Source organism: Seriola dumerili, unplaced genomic scaffold (assembly GCF_002260705.1).
Source record: "Seriola dumerili isolate Sdu_G_001 unplaced genomic scaffold, Sdu_1.0 BDQW01000362.1, whole genome shotgun sequence".
In the NCBI taxonomy this organism is placed as follows: Eukaryota; Metazoa; Chordata; class Actinopteri; order Carangiformes; family Carangidae; genus Seriola; species Seriola dumerili.
The window spans coordinates 673,838-690,368 of NW_019174617.1; the positions used below are offsets into that span (position 1 = coordinate 673,838).

At 42.5% G+C, this 16,531-nt stretch overlaps 1 protein-coding gene across 2 annotated transcripts; it reads left to right on the top strand.

Annotated features, from left to right (window-relative positions):
* Positions 1-832: 832 nt before the first annotated feature.
* Positions 833-15,905, top strand: LOC111233028 (arf-GAP domain and FG repeat-containing protein 1-like). 2 transcript variants are annotated; one of them, XM_022760759.1, is made up of 15 exons: positions 834-901; positions 2,848-3,167; positions 4,049-4,142; positions 5,623-5,738; positions 7,030-7,174; positions 7,576-7,696; positions 7,804-7,908; positions 9,495-9,527; positions 11,697-11,939; positions 12,849-12,921; positions 13,060-13,103; positions 13,304-13,396; positions 14,251-14,370; positions 15,446-15,516; positions 15,708-15,905. In XM_022760759.1, the coding sequence occupies exons 2-15, from the start codon at positions 3,001-3,003 to the stop codon at positions 15,753-15,755; spliced, it is 1,473 nt and encodes a 490-aa protein (XP_022616480.1). In that variant the 5' UTR covers positions 834-901; positions 2,848-3,000; the 3' UTR covers positions 15,756-15,905. The 2 variants fall into 2 exon arrangements, with proteins under 2 accessions (XP_022616481.1, XP_022616480.1); XM_022760760.1 differs by lacking the exon at positions 9,495-9,527 and having other exon boundaries at positions 833-901.
* The last annotated feature ends 626 nt before the right edge of the window (positions 15,906-16,531 follow it).

Genomic DNA, 16,531 nt, shown 5'->3' on the forward strand with positions numbered 1-16,531 from the left:
AAAATATGAGATATTAAGTACAAATTTTGAAATACTACATAAGACAAGTGTATGACTCAGTATCTAACGACTTTGACTTTCAATGACCAACTTTTCTTCTGGCATGAAGGGGCTTCAATATTTCACAGGTGTCACAAAAAACCAAACAAACCATTTCAGCGTGTTGGGCAACCTTAAACAAGCAACTGTACTTTGTCATCATCGCCACAAACTGGTGTAATCAGACACTCTGAAGCCTGTGGTTGTAGCGCCAGACGCTCTGAAGCCAGCAAAATGTAATTACAGTGGCTCAACAGGCTTCTGTGCTCTTTATTTTTCTGTGTTGAAATGCACAAACCAAACACTCCTACTCTATCTATCTATCTATCTATCTATCTATCTATCTATCTATCTATCTATCTATCTATCTATCTATCTATCTATCTATCTAGTCATGTCAATTTTTATTTGTATGGCGCCAATTCACAACATAAGATATCTCAAGGCACTTTCCAAATAGAACAGGTATAGCCCTTCTCTTTATAATATTATTTCTACCTATCTATCTATCTATCTATCTATCTATCTATCTATCTATCTATCTATCTATCTATCTATCTATCTATCTATGCGGTGATGTGTGTGGCTCCCCCTGCTGAACAGAAACAGTCACTGCAGCGTTAACTAGCTCATCTGAAAGCAACGTGACTGCTGTGATATTTATCTTCCTTTACTTTGGTTCGTGTTGCAGATTGTCTTTATTTCCCTGCGACTCTGTCTCTCAGAGGATAACAGTGACTCAGAGGATCACACATACTGTGGTGCCTTCACTGACCTCGGCACTGATCAGACCGTTTCTGTCTGTGTGCCAGTGACTGAAAATCTCAGATATATCTTCATAGACGTCACGGAAAGGGCGTAGGTAAGTCCCTTGTGTTGCTAAGTTGCCTCATCAAAATAAATAGTCTTGAGATGTTCTCTCTCTGCCAGTCACCGACGTCCCGTGGGAACATAATTTCGATTGAAGAAAAACAGGTTTAAAAAGAAAAACACTAACCACGACTTCCAGAAACAAATTGTAGGTCTCTTTATTTAATGTACAATAAAGATTCTCGGATAACTTTTTGTAAACTTTAAATTTACCAACTATGCTCATTAAAAAATGCTTCGCTGTTTCTTTCCTTTCCCCAGCTGTCCTGAGCTGAGACCCTTAAAATAATCTGTCCCCTTTCTAGAGCGCGCTGAAGCGTCAGGAGCGCTGCGCCAAAAAAACACGCGGGGCGTGTGCGTAAATGGCGCATACAGAGAGTGCAGCAGACGCAGACACTCGGGGGAGACAGCTGGTTATGAAAAAGAAATACAACGGTTGTTGGACGATGTCAAACTTGGCTGCTCGACAGGTTCTTATTTGTCTTTGACAGGAGATCCCCTACGCATCTGTCCAAACGTCAAGTCGGACAGAATTCAAGGTGTCACATCCGGTGGGGTTTTCAAAAATAACGGCCTGGTTTGCACTTGACTTAGTTTATCATGCCCACCGTGAGTGGGTTTTTAAAATCCAGTGTAGCAACTTAAATGAAATAAAAATCTAAATATCTACTAACTGGGTCCCTGTTGTCACTTTGACCAAAAACACATTTCTTTAAGAATATGCACCATGTAAGCATAATGAAGTATTACTGCAATATTAAAAGTATTAGAAATACATTTTGGTGACAGTCTGGTGAGTTAGGGGTTAATGTGCTGACCAAATAGTTCATGTCCAGCCAAGGACCTTTGCTACATGTCATTACCCATCCTTTCCCCCTCAACTTCTGTCGTCTCTTCACTGCCAGCTATCCAGTATAAGAAAAGAAACAGACAAACTAGATTTTAACACAGGGTTTCTCTCAAGACAGCGACTAATCAAGATCAGGTAAAAATGCAGGAGCAACCCTGCACTTTCAGTTTATTTAACAGTAATTGCTGATTATTACAAAACAAATTTGCTTACGAAGACCGATCTTTCCACCATTTGGAAATCTCTTTATACACGGCCTTTATACCCGGGATTTAAAAGAAGATAATCAAAACCTGTTTCATGAAGAATATAACTGTCCTTTCTGTCATGACTCTCAGGTCCATTCAAGAGATAATGTGTCTAAAATAAGAGACTTGGTATTAGATCAGGTATTACACAAATCAGATTATTCTGATTACAAACAGGCCTGTGTTTTGAATAAGTAAATAGATACAATGAACAAAATGAAGCTATTAACGAAACAGTCTCTGGTGCTATCCTCAGCAGATGAAAGTTCAAACTAAACTTTGAAACCAACAGGGCATGAAGTCCTTAAAATACTCAGAAATTTGGAAATATAAACATATGCAACCTCTAGGACGACTGAGCAAACTCCATCTTGATGCAGAAGATCATGTGACATGATCAAAAGCTCTAGATCTGCTACTATATAGACTTTGTGGGCAGATTGTTGTGTAAGCTGCTGATTCCAAGGTCAAGAATGAAGTGTTTCAAAAGAAAGCTTGAATTTGACATGACAATTTGACATTGAATTTGAGGGAATATATTCCCTCAAATCTGAGTTTTCACTTTTTCTCCTTTATGTGAAAGTGACCTGAAATCAGCAGATTCGCAGAATACACATGGAACAACTGGAAAATACTTTGACCTACTAACAGTTTTGATGAAATAACCAGTGGTTATATGGGAACAGATTTTTTAAAGAAACAGGCAACTTAAAAGTGGAGCTGTCACTGTTATCTAAAGCGAACACCTGTCATTTGCTTTTATTTTGAAGGGAATATGTAGTATTTCCGGTTTGTCTGCAGCTCTCTCTGTGTAGCTTGACGCGCCTCTCCTCTGTGCAGCCATGCATTGGAGTGAAGCCGCATAAAAGCGCTTCCATAATGCGGGCGTGAGGTGCGCGGACGAGGGGGTAAACGGAGGGGATCCAGGAGGAGGACAGCGGCGTGTTACCGGCTTCACACCGAGCCTGGCCGTCAGGCACCGGAGAGAATAAAATGTCGAACCGAAAGCACCGGGACAACCAGGAGATCTGTGCCCGCAAGGTCCGGGAGCTGGCCCAGTCTGGAGTAAACAAACACTGCTTCGAGTGCAACCAGCCCGGGGTGACTTACACCGACATCACGGTGGGCAGCTTCGTCTGCACGTCGTGCTCCGGAATGCTGTGAGTAAAAACCCGCCGCCCCTCCTGGGTTTATTTACTGCACATTTCGCATCAGCGTGGAGACAAACAGATACTGATGGAGCAGCAGAGTAAAAGTAGGAGGCCTGACATTACACCATGCACCATCCAGGGACAGATTGACAGTTTGCTGGCTTATTTTTTCAGCGTAAACAGGGAGTGATGGTGTGGTGCAACAGCCGTGGTTGTGTGCACACATTAATTTACGCAGTGTCTACCTCTCTCTTTCTCTCTCTCCCTCCCTCTCTCTCTCTGTCTCTGTCTCATGCGTGTCTTCCAACAGCTCCATAAACGACAGACCGCTAGTTGGTCATTTTCCAGCTCTGAGTTACGTTTCATTTCGTCATGGTGCAGGTTTGACACTACCTTTCTCTCCTCTCTCTCTCCTCTCTCTCTCTCTCTCTCTCTCTCTCTCTCTCTCTCTCTCTTTCCGTCCAGGCTCCTCTCCGGTGTGTGGGCGTGGACATGCGCGTGTTTGTATGTGTGTGTGTGCTGTCACATTTTGTTCTGCATGTTCAGCCTAGTCCCAGCACTGCTCAGGAAGACGGTTTCAGCACTTTAGTGAGCGTTATTGCGCAATCTTGCACACGTTCAGCAGTGTCCCACTTTGTGTCCCCAGCATGGAGAGCGAAGACAGGTTCTGGTTACTGAAAACATCATGTTTCTCTGTCACAAAGGGGGGTGTGTGTGTGTGTGTGGCACCTGTTTCACAACAAATCTGCCCTTAAATTCACAGTCACGTGTTCAATACTTCCTCTCCCACCTGCTCTGTCCTCAGAGGAAAGACTTATCTTACACATCTTCCTTTTTTTCTTCCTTATTTTACTCCAAATTCCTCTCTCCATCTCTCCTCTGTGTCCCAGGAGAGGCCTCAACCCTCCTCACAGAGTCAAGTCTATCTCCATGACAACCTTCTCCCAACAGGAAGTGGAATTCCTCCAGAACCATGGCAACGAGGTGAGTGACGTCCCACCTGGGGCTCCAGGTGGAGGTGGGACTTTGCAAAGACTTCTGTGGCTATTCACACTTGTGAGGTCATCCAAGGTCACGAAGCGAACGCAGCAGCTCATGAGTTTTGTGTTTTTTTGGTCCGAGTTCAGTTTTAAAAACCAAAACTTTGTGGTTGTGATATGGAATATGAAACGTCCCTTGTGGCGAGCAGTTGAACCAGCCTTTGTGGTCGAGCTTTTTTCTTGGGAAGAATGCTACTGCTGGGCTCACACAGTGCCAAGAAACAAAAGGACCAGCAGTTTGTCCCACCCAAACCACGATCTATTTCCTTTCTGTCTGTGTTTGTGAGTGTTTGTGTGTGTTTGCGTGTGTGTGTGTGTGTGTGTGTCTGTGTTTAGACCAGTGGTTCCCAAATTTTGTTTTTAAACCAGGGCACCCCTTCATAGAGATTTTTTCTCACTCACTTCATATTTTGGCAAAACTTCTTTAGCAAAAAATATAATTTAAAGGATTGTTATCAAAAATGTTGATGCCCAGAGTGACGTCTTCAGATCCCTTTTTTTTGTCAATAAACATAACATTCAGTTTACTGCCACAAAAAACCCTCACAACTAAGAAGCCAAAATCAATAAATGAATGATATTGATCAAAATCAATATCAGAATTTTTTTCAGCTCTATGGCAGATATATCACAGACACATTTTTTTAATGGCCGAATATCGATATCAGCCTCACTAAAATCCTGTATCAATCAAGCTAACCATGCGTTACTATGACAACCAGCAACCTTGAGCTGTCATGTGACCATGTGGTATATTCAACGGCCTTTGTACTATGCAAATTTTTGATATTTATTGCGTATCTCTTCTGTTTGAAAACTTAAATGTGGAGCGTAGTGTAAGTGTAAATCTAACTTCCTGTTTTAAGGTGGTGAAATTATATATATGTAAACATGTGCAATAAAAGAAATGAAAATGAGGCGGCCCGTAGCCCCCACCCTGGGAACAACTGGTGTGGGCAGCACTCACGCCTAGGCTTATATCACACAGGTAAAAGGTGAAGCGTTTCAGGCTGTCGAGATGAGTGCTGTCTGTTTTTATCTGCTCGCTGTTGGCCAGGATGTGTGTGCGCGTGTTTTTGTGTGTGTGTGTGCGTGTGTGTGCGTGTGTGTGTGTGTGTGTCAAATATAATGTGAGGAGAGGCAGAGGTGTGCATCATCCAGCTTTGACTCCTCATCGTCCTCTGATGAGTGATCATCACAGGCAGTAATATTTGCCGCACTCTGAGATGAATCACTGATGAGAGCCTGTTTGTGTTTGTGAGAGACTCGCTGAGACTAAATGTCAAACAAAAACAGCAATTGTGGTTTGATTTTTATGCTCCAGCAATTAGACACAGAACCCCCCCCCCTCCCTTTCTGATGCTGCATAACTCTCCAAGGCCACATGATTTTTAAGTGTTTTCCTGCAAAATGTGTGTGTTCAGGTCGGGAGGAGGACTTGGCTGTGTGTGTTTGACCCAAAGACGGACGGCTGCTCCGACATGAAGGACTCTCAGAAGTTCAAAGAGTTCCTCCAGGACAAATACGAGAAGAAGAAATGGTGAGGATTTTTCATCTGCAGTAATGACATGCTGATGTAACCAGGCAGGAGCGCTGGCTCAGAGGTGAATAGGCAACTGCAACTGGTGGTTATTTTAAAATATTGATCAATCTGCTGATTATTTTCTACATGAACCGATTCAAAAACTTTCCTAAAAAATATTCAGTTTACTGAAATATAAGATGAAGAAAAACAGCAACATATTTTCAAGGATAGCAGCTTTAATCCAGAGTGAAATATTTACTACAGACATTTACGGTGAATGAATCCTCAGGACTTTTTCCTCCTGTGCCGCCATGAGATTGACGTTTTTGTGTGAAATGTGTTGACAGGTGTTGGATGAATTACCACGAAAGAGAAAAACTGTTCACGTCAGCCTCTGACTTGTAATACCGAGTCAGAGATATCTGGAATTTAAATAATCTCTCCCACTTGGTGAAAATGTCAACAAACTGTCAGGCAGAATGTCTGCGAATGCTCCACCGCTGGCAGTTAACGCCGCATCAAAATAAAATCCAATATTAACACTATTACAGTTCAGCTGATTTTATAGGAGCTGTGCACTGTTTACTTGTATCTGGACTCACTTGGTAACAAGCTGCTACAAATATGTGTCGCATCAAAAGTAACTAATTTAGGCTGCACAAAGTTAGCATCAAAGCTAAAGTGCGAACACTCCAAAGGTGGAATAAGAGCTGTTTTTCCTCTTCTTTCCATTATGCTGACTTTGCATGAACACAACATTATACGTGCTAAACATCAGCGTGTTAGCATTGTCACTGTTGCATCTAAAATGAAATCTAGCATTAATACTATTCTTGCTGTGAGCATGTTAGCATGCTTCAGTGTTACAGAACTGCTAGCATGGCTTTAGACTCTCAGTCTTGTTTTGGCATTTTTGCTTGGAAAAAAAAAAAGATGACTCAATTATAAAACATTTCATGGATTCATTCTTTGTCCATGGGCTAATCGATAAATAGACCACATGTAATTTTTTCAGCTGTAGAAGGGAAAGGGTGAAACAGGGCAAAATTAGATCCAAACAACCACCAATGATCTTTGTTCCAAAATTAGACATTCACAGTTTGAAATGGAGGCTCCTACTCAAGAAAATTAGCCCAAGGATAATAGCTGCTTTCAGTGTGTGAAAAAAACAGTTCCTGTTTTGGTTTAGCTTCGAGCCCTAGACATATTCTTAGTCGTGAAGTTTGATGAACAGAGCATTAATTGTGCTTTTTTTATGAGGTTTGTTAGTGACAAAGACTCACTTTATCTCCCAATCTTTTTGCAGGCATTTTTCCAAAAGTAAGAACCGGAGAGATGTTGAGGGTCCTTGGAGCCCCGGGGTCCAGGCTGTGCCCCCTTCCCATGGTCCCTTAGCGAGCCAGGCCCCGACTCATAACCTGCCCCCCAACGCCAGAGCCACAAGGCCACTGGTAAGAGGCGTAATGTGTCCTGATTGTGCATGTGATGGCCTGAGAGAGTGATGGAGATAAAGTGAGGGGGGTGAATGTACAAGGATGAGGATTCAAGAAAGAGAGTGAGCGGGAGGGTGTGGTAGAAAAAGAGGAAGTGAAAGAGACAAGTAGTTCAAAGAGAGCCAGAAAAGCAAACGAGAATAGAAGGTGAAGAAACGACCTGATTTCGCTTCCACGCTGCAGCAAAGAGACAGGGACTGATGGGTTGGACAGTAAGAGGGCCAGGTAACCTCGACATCAAAGCCCCTGCGTATGAATTATTGAGAAAGCATGAAACACGCTCATTTCTTCAGCCTTTGTGTCTCTCTTTCTACCTCCCATCTGCTTCTTTCTCTTTTTCCCTGTCTCTCCTCCTCTAGTCTCAGTCCCAGCTGCCATCATGGGATCGAGCGCCTGCGATCTCGCCTGCCGACATGCGGACCGACGTGTTCACCGCTAGGCCATCACGCTCCCAAAGCTTCAGAGACCCCCCTCTGAAAGGTCAGGGGTTGATCTTTAGTGGAGGGTTAGATATTTTTGGACTATATCTAATCGATTCCCTCACTTGTTTGTCCTCTTATTCTATCTGTTGTCTCTCTGCGATACAGATCCCACCCTGTGCGGGATAGAAAGACAGCGGCCAGGCTCCCTGTCGTCAGCGCTGGGAGCTCAGAGCCACGCCCCCTCCTTCCCTGCTCTCCCACGACCATCAGGTGTGTCCCCCCACTGGACGCTTTGTTTTCTTCCTTCTCTCAATATAACTGTAAAGTGTAATTTTGAAATATTCTTATTGTGTTTTCAGAATATACTCCTTCATGCATCCACACAAACCCGTAAATAACATTTAATGAATAATATAGTATGAATACACACTGATGGAAATTCATCCAGAAATCTGTCCAAAAATTGTTGCTAAATCTTATACAGCTCTGTGGTTTTTGGTTTGGGTGGTGTGCTTGATTTTCAAACAAGCATTTATGAGATGGTAATGTAGTCCCTTCCCATTTTAGGAGAATCAGTCACTGTGCAGGCAAAACATAGAGAAGGCTGCAGCCTCAGCCGTGATCGGGGTTTTGGATATGTTGTTTTGAAATATCAGAAATCAATAATCAGGACTGTTTTATTGCTATATTTGATTTAATATGATTTTTGCAGAGATGTGCCTTGATTGTCAGGTATTTAATTTGCTGGATTAGCCAAAACAGACATTCCTTTCTGGTTATTTTAACCTTAAAGCCACTCTCATGTCTGTAGAGTAAACATTAAGGCACAGCCAGCAGCTTGTTAGCTTAGCTTAGCATAAAGGCTGGAAACAGGGGGAAACAGCCAGCCTACAACACCGTTCTGTTGCTGTAAATTCTCATTAGAGCACCAAATGTGTATTATCCCGCCACTGAAAATAGTCCCCCAAAAATAGCACTGTTTCTTATTGTTAGAGTAATGACTGCTAAAAAAACCCAGTGCACAGCTGTTTAAGGAAATGAAAATGAAACCACAGATCAGTGGCCCGTTTTTAAAGATTTACATCTTCAGTAGGAACCAATGGGGTTGGTGCTGAGTGGCACAGACGTACTGAGACCAACACGTTGTTGGTATTGATTTTTCTATGGGATTTGTTAATGATAACAGAAATACAGAATGATGCCAGCCTTACCCTTTAAGCAGCTTTCATCTATTCATGGAAAGAGATTTGCCTGTTTACTACCAGTTCGATGAGGCCTAAACGGTAGTAGCCTGTGTCTGATGCATGTTAATGATGAATGCACTAAACCAACTGCTAACCTCCACGATGTTTGTTATATTTGTGAACCCAGTTCCTCTTTCCATTGCACCTTGATGTGATCTAAGAAAGGCGATGAGGCCGCATGGATTGTCTCATAAAAGTGGATGCTATTCTGTTCTGTGAGCCTCCAGCTTGGAAATTTGGCAGTGTATAGTGCCAGTGTATTGTGTCAGTTGAATATTTTCATTGATTCTCACTGATGATGCTGTCCACTCATGGCTGTTGGCTCCAAGTGTCACTTTGGGAAGGATAAAGAGAGGAGAGGGAGTCATCATTTTCAGCTTTTTCACCATTGTGTGGGTTTACAATGGGTCCATGTCATCATCTTAACATACTGGGTTGTCTTTCGTGAAAAGCAAAATTCAATAGACTGCTTAGCTGGCCCGCAGATGACAGCAGGGACGGCAGTTTCATATGACATTAAGTGACACTTTCTCCTCTCTTTTCTCCTCTCCTCCCTCTGTTTAACCCCTGTGTCTATCTTATGCCACTCTCCTCTCCTCCCCAACCTCGTAGCCAGTAGCTCTTTCAAAAACCACTTCACTTTAGGTAAGACACGGCACCAACCCATGCATCTGAGTGTGTGCTGAATGGCTGCGATCAATAAGCTTCTTCACGCTGTATCATTCATAATAGATGGCCAATCTGTGGGCCGTGGTGGTGCTGACCATGCCTCACATGCATGTGAATTTGACTTGATTTTCGAGCAGTTTGAGAGAAGACAAAGCACTCTACACTCTATATTAATTTAGCCACTCGAGTCAGGGCTGGCCAGTGTCACATGCTGCAACCGGAGTCGATATTTTTCTTCATCAGTCAGCTTTCCCACTTTAAAGCTCAGATCTGAGGGCTGAGCGGGTCAAGGAGACGCACACACACGCACTGTTCCCTCAGAGGAAGAAGAACAAGTTTAAAGTAATGTTATTTTTAGGCCATAGCTGCTCCTGCCCTCGTCTGCGGAGGGCTGCTGATATTTCCCTCCACGTTGGTCTTGAAGTACTTAAAAACTATGTAGGACACAGCTGTAATCCCACAACACACATTAACATCACAAACAAGTATTGTAGGAAGCTGAGGTGTGTTCGCAAAGTTAGGCTGTATCTCTAAACTCTCCTGGAATGTATGATCATATCCCAAAAACATGCAGCTTGACTCTTGCATGCTTTATATCTTCAGATAATCTGTATCAGGTCCAGTATAGTCTGGTCTGTGTCTCTGACTCGTCATCTGACAGAGGAAAACACGCTGTGTTTTTATTTGAATCCCCAAGCTAACATTATCCTAGCATGCTGTTTGTGGAAAGCTTGCTACATGGAAAGATGTTAATCGTAATTTCCTGCCTTTGTTACCGGCTAACAGTTTTTTTTTGTTTGGTGCTTTGAAAACTCTCCAAGAACTTGTTGGCTTGCTGCTCTGCCGCTTGACTTTTTGTTAATGCTTAACCATGATAGCGGTACATTCTACGTGATATGTCAAACTAACCCTGCCTTTGACAAGCCTCAGCATGGAAATGTTAATGTAGCATGAGATGAATTGCCTTATTCTAGGTTGTTTTATGTTGTCTGATGTCTGATTCACTTTTTATTGATTGTGCACATATAAATAATCATATATTTTTTATTTTAGTTTATAACAATAATTGCTAGCATAAAATCAAACTAATGTCCATGAACTGATCTGGATTTAACATGATAACAAACCAAATTTCTTCAGTAATATTCCTGAATTGATCTCTATTTTTTTGATGAAAAAAAAATCGACATTTAGTAGCTGCTCTATAGCTTTTGATCACATCACATGAACTTCCTCAGCACATGAAGTTTGCTCAGTGGATGGTCAAATTTACTTTTTTTCAGAGCACCTTCAGGACCTCTTGACCATGTTGGTGTAAAAGCTGAAGTGATCAGAGGCCCCAGGACAGTTACTAAATAAACCTTGTTGTGGGATTGTATTGTCAACTGTTGTTTCCAAGTCAAGAGTGAACGTTCAACCTCAGATTTTATGTTAAATGGACGAGTGTTCCAAAAAATGTAAAACTGAACCTCTACAAATTCAACAACTAGGAGCATTCGGGAAAAGTCCATATACTGATGGAGACTATGTGATTTAAGAGCTACTAAATGGACCTTGTAGGGAGATTTTCTTTCTCCTCACAAAGTCCTTTTGAGGTTCAAAGTTCATTCTTAACCTTGAAAGCAGCAACTGAGAAAACAATTACACTTGGGGTGAGATTGTAGGTCCATTTAGTATTTATTCTGGGGCTTTTGACCATACCGTATTTTTGACCATACCCATGATCATCTTCAGCAGATGGAGTTTCCCAGTACTCAGAAAAAATTTAGTTTAGCATATAGAAAACTCTATCTACTGATGATTGAACGTTACAGAAACAGTCACTATATGGGCTTTCATTTTATATTTGCCTCTGCATTGGTTTCAAAAGTAATGCAGTCAAAAGTGACATGATATTCTTAAATTTTTCACAATTTTATTAAACTATGAATATAATTAAATATTATTGAATTTTTGCTCAGCCCTTTAATCACTTTGAGGATTTGTAATCCTACTGTTTTTTTTTAACTTGTAGAATGTGAGAAAGAATAAGATGACTTTGGCTCTGCAGATTTAAGCTTCATATTGTGAATTACATCAGTAGAGCCTCTCAGCTTTTATCTGCTGCCTTTGCACTGAGTCTCAGTCTTGTTCTCTCGCTCTCAGGTCGTACAGTATCAGCCTCTGGGGCCACGGGGCCCTTTAGGGCCTTCCCCAAGTCTCTCAGCGTGGACTTTGGAGGTATGAGCCATCCTCAGCCACAGCCCCTGCCCCAGTCTCTGTCCCAGCAGCAGCAGCAGCAGCCTGCCAGTGTTGGCCAGACAACACCCCCGGTGGGCAGCTCGAACCCCCAGGACAGGTACGCTGCCGTGTCACAGCTGGACAGCGTCTTCTCTGAAACGACCACAGGTGGGAAAATGTCTGAATTTGTGACTTTTAATGTTCATGTTACCACTAGACTAAACTACCAAACTGTATGTTAAGTATTTAAAAGTACCTCCACCTCACCCGCCTACAACAGTAACATGCTACATACGCATTTGATGATCTGCATCAACAATTTAATAATGTATTAACTAGCATTAGATCAGTCACAAGGGCCATTGTTCTGCAGCTACTCTTACTTACTGTAAGTAGGATTTTGATTGCAGGGCTGTTACTTATAATATAATATAATAATTTTTACATTGTTTACATTGTTTTATTGCTACTTTTACTTAACTGAAGGAGCTGAGTATTCCTTCCACCACTGTGCAATAGATAGATACAGAGGCAGAGGGAGTGTTTAAGTGTGTGCATGTGATATAGATTGTCAAGGCTGGCTCAACTATGTTGCATAACATCCTTACTCCAAATACCAAGGCTTTTAGCAGTTGAATTATACTCGTTGTATTTGCTCCAGATCATGCACAGCCTGACTCAAGGCACCTTCTTGATTTGTTTTCAAAATCAGCTGTATTTGTCTAATGACCAAGATGCAAAGGATTCATTTGAGAAGCCCTCAAGCTTTTCTACAAGAAGCTTTGTTGTTTTCCACCTTCATCACATCCTCCCTTGCCTGGCAGAGTAAGGAGGTTATTGATTTTCTGCCCCAGCTCACTTTGATTCATATCAAGCTGAACACAGAGACCATATTTTATTCCGTGTATTTGTAATGCTTTTGTTCTTTGATGACTTACATGCTTAAGATCAACTGTTTGAGCTCATTGCGAGATTTTTACCAACAATTCAAAATAGTAGCAGCACTTGATTTCTTGAATTAGCGCTCATTAGAGCCCTGAGGTTATGATGTGGTCAGTGTGAAATGCTTGTTTGCAGCTCCACCTGGCGGTCCTCCGCAGTACAGCGCCATCTTTGGCAGCAGACTTTCATCCAGTTCGACTCCTGCCAGGTAGGAAAAAAATAAAAATAAAATAAAATCTTGTCAAATCAGCTTTTGTTTAACATGGCAGATCTTTAAATTTCCTGTGTGTGGAGCCCTTTAAAGGTCATACTCTGATTGATCCTCCGTTTTTCTACTTTTCCCCAGTTCCCCCGGTGTCGATACACACTCCAGCTCCCAAACCTTTGCGAGTAGGTACCGAGCACGAGCTGCATTGATCCTTCCTGCTAACCTGCACTGTATTTACACTCAGCTCCATCATCTTTGGAGCCACCCAACACCCCTAATTAGGATGCATCTGTGTGACTCAGAGCAGCGTTGGTTTGAATAGGCAGGAATGTACCCTGTTAACCCCACACACTGTGAATTATCTCCCCCCTGTGTGTCTCAGATTTCCCCAACCCATTCAGTTCCAGCTCCAGCTCTGCTTCCCAGCAGCCTGTTGCCCTCTCCCCCAGTAACCCCTTCAGCAATGCCTCAGGAGGTGAGACTCATGTCCATGGCCCTTCATTTATCTCTGTTTTCTGAAGGTTTTTAAGACGGTAAAACATCAATACTTGTTTTCTTTAAGGCTTTTAATCATGTTATACATACTCGTGGATGTGATGATTCATGTAGACCGGTGAGATTCAAACTCCAATTAACAGAGAGAATGCAAGATTGCTTAATGAGATACATCTGTGAGAAGAGGGAGGTGCCGGACAGTTAGACTAAAAGAACAAATACCGCTACTACAGAGATTCGTGTTAATACTTCATACTTTTCATGATGTATGCACCTTCGTATGCCCTCAATAGAGAAAAGGATTTTGACTTTGAGAATAATTAGACATGAACTGTCAATAAAGCGCTCATAGGGTTTGAATATTTTAACTGTATCATCAAAACCTGTGATCGTGTGTCATTATTTTGACAGTTTTCAGTTTTATTGACAAACTCCAGATGTTGTATGGAGAACGTCTTTCCTTGTTATTCTTAAAATACTGATTAATCTTTGCACAAAATACTTTATCTGTCCCACAAGGAGCAACTTAAGAGGCAAAAAAATAGGTTTGTATAAATATGGAAAGAGAGAAAAGATAGAAGATATAATGGCAGCTGATTGTTAGTGTCCTATCCAACCATTTGAATTATTCAACCATACTATGTGTTGATGTATTCAGTTTACATCCGACTGGTCAGATAGCTCATTACTGCTTCATGCGGCCTGCGGGCTCTGCAGTATATACAAGACACGCTTCTCCGTCGGTTGCCTTTTCATTTGATACCAGCTGACAACTGTTGAATTAATTATGTGTTGCCTGATCTCACGATATGTGGGCGTCTTTCTTCTCCCCAGGTGACTCCAGCGCGTTTGTCACCTCGCCCACCTCTGTGTTCCCTCCGTCTGCCTCTTTCCCAGCGCCTGCCACCCAGAATGCATTTCCTCATGAGTCAGCCAGTAACCAGGAAGCCAATGGTAACTTTTGTTACATTATTATTATATCTGTCATAGTCTGATATCTTATGTGGGTGTTGTTTTGTCACTTATGATGATTTAATTTCAATAGCACAGCTTTTGTGCGTACATACGTTCGTGTAAATTTTAACTCTATGTGATAAATCTCAGGGCAGAGAAGAATGTAGCACTGGTAGTAGTGGTGGTTTATTGTGTCACACAATTTCCCAGCAAATACGAGACACTAAAAACATTGTTGCGGCGCAGAACCGTTTGTCCAGCATGAACACAACTTCTTACATTTAACAGCGCATCGCTAACGAAGAGCTTTGTCCTCTTTCCCAAGCTCTGCAAATTAAGTCTGCCACAAAGACACTCCACTCCGAGAACACAGCTGTAATCATCCAACCGCAAGAAGTTACCAGAGATTTTCATTAAAAAAATATAAGCCTTAAATCATCATACGATCAGAAATAAACCCGTATCACATAACAAACAAAGCCTTTAATCTTCTAGGAGAACATTACAGTAAATCGAATGGTGTACCTGAACACAACACAGAGGTCTGATAGAGATCTTTTAATCCTTTTACACATTAAGTTCCACACTGTAATTATTTTTTAATGAGAAAACATGTTCATAATTTAGATGTGCACTATTAATCAACAAACCATCTTTCCTGACATTGTGCATAAGGAACAGGTTGAGCTGAGGCTCACAAACATTGCTCTGTAACCTGCTCAGGAAGATGAGAAATAAAAATCACAGCAAACATGAGTAAATGACAGGCTTACACCCTCTCATATACATTTAAGGTAAAAACGAGAACCTGCAAACACACTGCAGCACTGGCTGCCTGGGTGACACCTACTATATGTGCACCGCCTGCAGATCAAACACTGGGAAGCTGTGAAGCTGCAAATGTTTCATTATTTCAACAGTGACCCACAGCAACAGTCCAAGAATACCAATTCGCACATCCAGTACGGAGCTGCTGCTGCTGCTGCTTCACCTTCTTATCTGCGGTTTCTGGTTTCAGTGCTGTGTTCACACCACGTGTTATTTTCTGTCATGTTATGCGTGCATCATGTTGCAGGTTTTGCCTCCTTCCCTGCGTCAGACTCTCAGCCCAAAGTCCCTCGGCCGATGTCGGTGAACCCGTTTACTGTGAGTACGCGTTCACTGCCTGGCAAACAAGTGCACTTCAGGGGGATAAAAGAAAGTGTGTGTGTGTGTGTGTGTGTGTGTTGGGGGGGGGCTAATTGGTATTTTTTGCAAGTTCTTCTTTTCCTGCAAACTACAGGAAGTATAGTAAAGGCCTGCCTGCTCATTCTCACCATGCCTCTCTTGTCTCTTAGGGGAATGTTTACCCCAGTCGAGGGACGTCGCGAAATCCTTTCATCTGACCCCCCCACCACCCCACCCCCCCTCTCCTTACTTCACCCACCCATCCATCTCTGGGAACTGAGGGAGAAGTGAACTTGAGGAGTCGCTGCCATTTCAAAGCCTCTGGAGTATTTTCACCCTCTGAGGGAGGGTGTGACGTCCATGCAGACCACCCCCCCCCCCCCCCCCCCCCCCCCCCCCCCCCCTCCCCTTTCTGTCCGTGTTTACGTGTTTGTGGAGGAAAAAAAAAAAAAGTGTGTGAATGTAATTATGAAATTCGTGTGTGTGTGAGAGGGTTGGCTTGCTGTCTTTGTAACACAAGACAAACGTCAGAAGGTGTTTGTGTGCCAGTAGACGCCACCTCAGGGCTCTGTGGGAGTCACGAGTAAACGACGCCTCTATGATTTTTGCAGAAACACACTTTATATACACACACACACACACACACACACACACACACACATACATACATACATACATATATTACACACACACATGTCGCTGCTGCTGCTACTTTGCTTTCATCTCCTGCTAAAAAGTGCAAAAAAAACCCCCAGCCCGCCGGTGAACACCTCAGTGTTGTCTTCTGCTTTAAAAATGTTTGAGTCTCTCAGTCGTCCAAAGGAAAAGCCAGGTGAGACTCTGACCCTGCATCATGAGTTTCTACAGATGGTTACAACCGCCTTAACAGCCTCCTGATGCATGTGAATTAGCGTCGAAAGATAAGACGGGCTTTCCTCTGTAATGGGTGTATGGAACATGTCTGCATTCGTCACTGTTTTTTGTCAGGTTTCCT

Excerpts from the sequence above, each read along its gene's own strand:
- LOC111233028 (XM_022760759.1), top strand. The coding sequence starts at position 3,001 with ATGTCGAACCGAAAGCACCGGGACAACCAGGAGATCTGTGCCCGCAAG. Across the intron at positions 5,739-7,029 it reads AAATACGAGAAGAAGAAATG|GCATTTTTCCAAAAGTAAGA; the intron begins GTGAGGATTTTT and ends ATCTTTTTGCAG. Across the intron at positions 15,517-15,707 it reads TGTCGGTGAACCCGTTTACT|GGGAATGTTTACCCCAGTCG; the intron begins GTGAGTACGCGT and ends CTTGTCTCTTAG.